Source organism: Montipora capricornis, chromosome 10 (genome assembly GCF_036669925.1).
Source record: "Montipora capricornis isolate CH-2021 chromosome 10, ASM3666992v2, whole genome shotgun sequence".
In the NCBI taxonomy this organism is placed as follows: domain Eukaryota; kingdom Metazoa; phylum Cnidaria; class Anthozoa; order Scleractinia; family Acroporidae; genus Montipora; species Montipora capricornis.
This window is the reverse complement of record NC_090892.1, coordinates 9,173,016-9,180,515: the sequence shown is the minus strand read 5'-3', so window position 1 is coordinate 9,180,515 and position 7,500 is coordinate 9,173,016. Positions and strand designations below refer to the sequence as shown.

Sequence of the window (7,500 nt, the reverse complement as noted above, 5' to 3'; positions counted from 1 at the left end):
GATACAGCACTTGAGCGACTGAAAACTATCAAAGGTATGTTTTACGAGACGGGTATCTTTCAGCCCTGAAAGGCCGAAGAGCGATGGCATCTCTGCTGACATCAAATCACGGGGCATCCAAAGACGAATTTCAATTTTATAATTGATATAATTAATTAGAGTGGTTTTCAATTGAGTGTCGAAAGTAGATAATTACTTTGGTTTATGGCTACTTCACTCAGTAATTGGTTCGAAGTTCTCGCGCCACTTTTTCAACCAATGAGAAGCGAAACCAAAACCTATCATGGAGCGAGAGGGTGCACATTTGCCCGCGTTTTGTGTCGGTTACGTGTAATTACTTCGAGTTTTGATTGGTTTACTGGATTTTCTACGTCCTTTTTGATTGGCCAAAGTAATTACTTCGGTTTTGGTTTTACGACACTCGACTGTAAATCGCTCTAAGCCTTAGATAAACGTCTCTGATTTCCTCGTAATGGATTACAGCATTTTTAAGACATATATTCATCAGCTAAAAAACTTTGATCTGTTCGGCCTTCCTAGCCGAAAACTGAAGTGCCCAAATATATTGAGGAATATAATATTCCTTTCAGAAGTTCCCTTCCACGAACTTCCCTACGAACTGTTTGCTTCCCGAAAATGCTAGCTGACCTTTTTCAGTGCCAAAACCTTAACGGCGAAAATACATGGGCACCCAACGAGAATATTGTTCAAAACCACTTAAGGACGGTGCCTACTATTGTTATTGAGCATACGTTCTGCGCATTTCGAGATACTCGAGTTTCCTATTGATGATGCTTACTGATACAGGGATTTTTTTGCGCGGTTTAAAACTATCCGGAGAAAGTAGGTCTTAGTAAGTGCTCTTGGTAGCCAAAAAGAAAATTGGGGGTAACCATGCATTTTTGAGAGATAATTAGGCTTCAAATTGAGAAAGAACGCCATACATTGCTTTGTATTTTAAAGCTGTTTACAAACATTATTTACGAATTATCTTTGGAAAATGCGTGGTTACCGCCAATTTTCTCCTCGGATTTCAATAACACTTGTTAAGATCTACATTTCTTTCATAATCATAAAATTATCATGAGGCAGACGCTAACCTCATTTTGACACGAAAATGCTTTACTACTGCCATAAAAATTAACTATCCAGTTAAGCTCGCAAATTATAAAACATGATGAGTTCATAAAGGCCACCTTTTCCAGCGAACAATTTTTTGAAACAAACAACATATTTGCTATTAGAGGCAAAAACCCCTTCCTATTTCATTACGTGTGTGAAGTGAAAAAAATCAATCGTGTCAAATATGCGAAATATTACAACAAACAAAATTTCAGGATCAAACCGTTTCCATGAAGAACTTTTTCCTTGAAAAATGAAGCACAAAATAGACGACAAGCTTTCTTTCAAATAATTCTTGGCTGTCACATTTCCAATTATTTTTTTTACTGAAGACTGTGCAGAGTTGATCACAGATCCACTTAAGGTGTTCGATTCGTTCTCTGTCTTTGTTGAACCCATAAGTTACCAGAGAATTTTCCATTTGGTTTCAGTGTTCTACATAACAGCATACTTGGTAAAATATTAGAAATACAGCTCCCTTTGATTTCGGCTCGACGGGCGATAGATTGTTGTCAAAGTCCATTACTCGTCGCTTTTAAGATTCCAGGTGTTTGTATTTCACCGCCTGCCTAGTTTATCCAACTGACTTTCCATTATTGAGCTCCATAAGGGTATATTTTGTTTAAAGATCCACTAAAACGCCATTCGCGTTACGTGACTTTCAACGTCATTGCAGGCTAAGTTAATGATTCTACTGTGTCCATCAGAGAAATCTACGCATTTCCACTACCCTCTCGCGGATCCCAAGAAAATACGCGCAGAAGGCTCTATGCACAAAGACACCACTTACCAGGGGAGTGACAGGCAAGACTTTTACTGACACGGAAAATAAAACGGAGAAATCTAGACATTTTCCGACTGGGATTGCCATACAGCAACCCAGTAATAATTAGGGTGGCTTAGCGGTTCTCAACCGTGCCTTCCACCTCTGCGACCCGGGTTCAATCCTGGCCTCAAGCTCGTATATGAGCTGAGTTTCAGTCGATATCAATCTGGACTCCGGGGATTTTCTCCGGGTAGTTCGATTTTCCTCCCTCATCAAGATAAACTCTCAGTTAATAAGATCCGGGGGGGAAACACTCGAAAGGGATAACCTCTGGTATCTCTCCCTTTCATTGTATTAAAAATGAACAAGGTTTCGTTTTTTTTCTTTCTTTCTTAAGACATATCTTCCAACTGCTGGCTTAAAGTCATATTTAAACAACAGCCGTCAATGTTAATTAGTCACTTTCCAGAAATTGGTTACTTACCCTAATTATGGCGAAAACCGATTAAGTGACAAAGATAATGAAGAACAACATATAGCATAAAGCTCCGGACATGTGGTGGGCTAATTGTTATCGTTTTCGTTAAATATCACGAAGGTCCATCACATCTATCTTTGAGTCAACAAATGCCACCAAATAAGTTTTTTCCTTGCTCGGATGTAGTTTTCAACAACGGATTTCTGGGCTCCATTCATGTATTCCTCATTTGATTGCAGGTCCCGTGTGTGTAGTGTCCATTGCCGGTCCTTGTAGAAAAGGCAAATCGTACATCTTAGGTAAAGTGTTTGATCAGGGAGAGGTTTTTCCTCTCGGACATGAACTTGATCCCGAGACCATGGGAATTTGGATGTGGATTGTACCGAAGAAATTCCAGGTTAGTAGCGGCATTCAATGGTTTCCTAATTTCCTTCTCCAGGAACTTTGCATAGGCTGGTGCGAGAGTTCATTGTGGGCTTGTTTGCGTAGCAGTAAAACCAATTATTAATTTTACTCATTTTCAACCACAGACGCGTACAAATCGAGAGAACAATCTTCAGGATAATGCATGGATCCCTTGGCTCCGTTTTCCCTTTGTTCTTTTCAGGGGAATATATTACATAACACTTGATTATTTTTAACAGTTTGAAAAGTTGGATAGCGAAATGTCCTTCAGACTTGAAATTCGTCCCAGCCGAGTCGCGGTACACTTTCAAACAAACTTGACACAACATATCTAACGTCCAATATGGGACATCTTGGTTTGCAATGTGATTTGTCAGACGACTGACATAAAAGAAAGCCATCAAAACTGATCTGTGTTTATTGAGGATCTCTCTTTCTCCGAGACACCCATCTCTTCCTAACAAGACTTCTAATTCTACTCGAGGCTCTTGGCAACTAACTAGACAGTTAATGGGTAATTTTCACCAGGACCATAAAGGGAAGTCTATTGTACAATGCCACACTGGTATCTCTAGAGAACTAGATTAAATCTTTTTTGCACAAGGAAAACTTACCGAGAGAAAAATAAGCATGTTATTTACCAGTCTCTCGGGTGTATGTGATATACTCACTAAGTACCAACCTCGATCAATCAATCAATCAATCAATCAATCAATCAATCAATCAATCAATCAATCAATCAATAAATCAATCAATCAATCAATCCATCAATCTATCAATCCATAATCAACCGTCTATTTATCCGTCCATGTACCGAATTGAATCTACTCAAGAGTCAATCAACAGATCGATCAATCACAATCAATTAAGCAATCAAACATTCTGTAGAATAAAATTACATTTAAGGTGGCTCAGACCAGTCTCAACACTTTTAAGAGACCTTGTTATCAGAAGGATTGACACTACAACACTTTATCACGTAACAGCAATGTTATAGTACCATGTAAAACAACAATTATCGCTGAACAAGATGCAGTCATTTTTGTGACGTAACCAGTTACCATGGTAATAGGAAAGCCTTGCAAAAACATCCTATATTTTGGCTTTAGCTGCTCATATCTCAAAAATGAAGGAGGTGACCCCAATTTTTTATTGCACAAAAGTGATCAGCAGGCCAAGATGAAACTCTCTGCCATTTTCAAAAAAATTCCGTGGTGTGGATTTAGAGCTATCTCAAATTTCCAATTATTTAAGGTGGCTCTGAATCTGCCCAGAGAATTTTTTTTGAACTTTGCAGAAAGTTTCATTCTGGCATGTTGATTACATTACAGAAATTGAGATATGAGCAGCTAAACCAAGATATGAGGTGCTTTTTCAGGGCTTTCCTGTTGCCATGGTAACGTTTTACGTCACAAAAATAACCGACTTTTTTTCAGGAATAATTGGTGTTTAACATGGTACCATGACCTTGCTGTTAAGGGATGAAGTGTTGTAGTGTCAATCTTTCTATATAAGAACGTTTCTTTCAAGTGTTGAAACTGGTTTGAGCAACCTTTATAGAAGCCATCTTTTCGGATAGTTGGTGGTTGAATACCCTTTGTTTTCTCTGTTTTAAATCAGTCAGCAATTCTCTAAATGAGAACACCTTGCTATACACTAATCGCACTTGAGAATAAAAACAAGAACACAAATTAATCTCGGCAACCAAACAAAAATTAGAAACAAGTGTAATTTTCTAGGATGCCAATGGCCAGGAATTCACTGTGGTGCTACTGGATTCCGAAGGAATCGACGCTGTGACTGGTGAAAGCTTAGACGATCATTGCATATTTACTTTGACCATCCTTCTCGCTTCAGTTCTGATTTACAATTCGGCTGGAGTCCCCACCAGGACTGATCTTGATGGACTGGAGTATCCTTTTCCACTAACAACTATGATTTTTTTCCTCGTCGTTTCTCTCTCGCTCTCTCCTATTAGCCACTTTTTTTGTGAGCCTTGAGCTTGGTTTGACTTTTAACAGTTAGAAAACGAAAATTCCCTGAAGGTTCCATCCTCTCTTACTCAAATTATCAATTGTTTATAGATTCTTTAAATGCTAAAAGTTATATTGTCAAGCTCTCACAGCGAATTCAAATGTGCTCCGGCGATCAAACGGCTAGTGAAGTCGAAAGTTCATTGGAAAACGTAAAGGTCTTCCACAAGACGTTTCCCTACTTTATCTGGTTGTTGAGGGATTTGGTGTTAACCCTTCCGAAAGGCTGCCACACCATCAAGGATTACTTCCTTACAAGGGTAAGATCAGTAGAGAGTTATTACGTGCTAAAATTAGTACTGCTGCAACCAAAGCAGCAACATACAAGAATTTTCCACCGTGCTTTTCTCGTACACTGAACTTGCACCTACACTTCAATTGCGATGTTTCTCGTGACGTCACCCATTGTTATAAATATGCTAACCTGAACCTAATTGGCTGTTGAAACAATGACTTCTTTTGTTCCGTGGTTAGCAAAATTGAATATCAAAAGAAATAGGACATCAATTTTTGTAAACAAGAATATTGCTATTTCTTAATTGCTCTTCCAAAACAAATCACTCACATACAGTGTAACAAACCAGCAAATTAATGCACTTTTGGCACAAATTAACGTAACTGTTTGCGTTTTAAATCGACATACTCTTGTAATTTAAAGATTATTTCTATGTTGATGACTTCCAAACTTAATGATTCGGGAAAAATTAAAATATGACGAAATAACAGTTCTTCAGCTTTCGTCTTGCATGAATTTATTTATCCCATTGACACCCGGGGGTGAGACTTAACAGATTTTACTCTAACTGTCGCGTATGACTTTTCCAAATAAAACCTTCCTTTATTCCTTTATTCACGAATAAAGTTGTCTAACACTTTCTGGCAGAGTTAAAAGATATCGCAGCTATTCATTCAGTAAAAGTATCTAACTCCTTAGGAACGTTGCTTTGGTAACAGCGATGTGATGTCGTTTGTGACATTAACCCACATTCAATGATTCCCATTCATTGCTCGGCCGCAAGCTACACCACGGCGCTTTTTCCGTCTTTCAAAAGCCATGCACAAGGCAAGTGTTGCGAAAACATCAGCAAAACGGGGTGTTTTAAATAGTTACCTATCTTGATGGAAACCACTGATTTTTTTGACCATGCCAAGTACGTGGCCAAGTCAAAATGAATTTTCCAAGTGGTCTATATGTCAGTGGCACTCCTCATGACAAAACGCTGCTGGCATTGTTGGAACAAATTGGTTCAACAGTCTGAGGTGGATAGTAAGACTGACAAATATTGTTATGAAAAGAAGTTTAATTTGAACTCTCAGGTCTTCAAGGCCAGTCCATCACCTCGGAGTAGCAATACCGCTAAGGACGTTGCAGAGAGCATTCTAAGATACTTTCCTGGTTTTGACGCCTTCAAGTTGCCACCTCCGTCAGCCAACCCTGATGTGGTAGCAAACCTCAACCGGGATGAAGTACACGAGGAAATTAACGAATCATTCTTTCGTGGAGTTGACGAGTTTAAAATGGTTCTAAAGTCTAAACTGGCTCCCAAACACAGCTTTAACGATGCAGAACTTGTTACAGGAGAAGGTACGGGAAGGGAAACGTCACTTCAAATTGTAACTTCGCACTATCTTAAGCTTTTCGCGATTTTTCCATCTCGTTTACGTCGTACAATGTTAGCGAAGTATCGTAAAAATATATTCATTTGGTACGAGCGGTTTCTAGATTCTCTAGTTAAAGTTAAAGTTCTCTAGTTAAAGTTAAAGTAAATCTAAATTTAAATTCAAATCTAATTTTTTTAAATAGGCCAGTTTCGTATTCTCACAGCCGGACTGGATCTAGCATGAAATGGAGCCTAATGCGGGCAAATTAAATTTGCATTTGAAAAGATTTGCCCGCATTAGCCTCCATTTCATGCTAGATCCAGTCCAGCCGTGAGAATTCGAAAATGGTCTATTGTAATGTTTCAACTGTGTGTGTCTCTTGATAACTGTGTAATTAATTAACTAATTAACTGATTTCTTATTTTGTATGTACTTTGTGATTTTAACAGGATTTTATTTAATAATATGTGTTCAATAACAGAGACAGGACTTGTTTTAGAAAGGTGGCCCGCCTAGAATAGCTTCGCTAATTGCGGGTCGCCTAGGACTGTGATGATTTTATAATGCTAATAAACAAATAAATTGAAATTGAAATTGAAATTGAAATTGAAATTGAAAATTGTTGCATTCCTCTGTCGTCAAAACCTCAAATCTGGTGATTTCACGTCGTTGTTGTACAGTGACACCGCACGCATTTGTGCTAAAATGCGTGCCGCACGTGCAGCGTGATTATTTTTCCACTTTTAACCAATGATATTGTTGTATTGTGGCATCGTCGTTGCCGTAACCACGCCGTCGTTTAAAAAAAAATGAGACTCAATCGGCCAAAGGGGAGATGGATTCCTTTGCGTTTTTGCGGCTGTCATTGCTAATCTTAAGATTCACTCACTGCGTTTGCCAAAGCTACTGCAGGATAAGGTATGTCTTTATTTTTTGATGAATGAATGACCGAAATCAAGCCGAAAAGCTTCACTTAAATCTTTTTATACTAAGTAATAAAATAACGTTTATGTAATGCTCCGCGTAAGAACAATAGGGATCTGTGGCAACGCATGTGCAGTAACAACCTCAGTTTCGACTGCGTAATGAGCTCT

The 7,500-nt window shown here is 38.5% G+C and overlaps 1 protein-coding gene across 1 annotated transcript in view; it reads left to right on the top strand.

Annotated features, from left to right (window-relative positions):
* LOC138019219 (guanylate-binding protein 7-like) overlaps nucleotides 1-7,500 on the top strand; it is a 20,850-nt gene that overhangs the window by 4,972 nt on the left and 8,378 nt on the right. The window contains exons 2-6 of the mRNA XM_068865937.1: nucleotides 1-34; nucleotides 2,606-2,763; nucleotides 4,511-4,683; nucleotides 4,875-5,064; nucleotides 6,122-6,389. The exon at nucleotides 1-34 is cut by the window's left edge and continues 128 nt beyond it. Of these exons, the coding sequence (XP_068722038.1) occupies nucleotides 1-34; nucleotides 2,606-2,763; nucleotides 4,511-4,683; nucleotides 4,875-5,064; nucleotides 6,122-6,389 (823 nt within the window). The remainder of the gene's footprint in view (nucleotides 35-2,605; nucleotides 2,764-4,510; nucleotides 4,684-4,874; nucleotides 5,065-6,121; nucleotides 6,390-7,500) is intronic.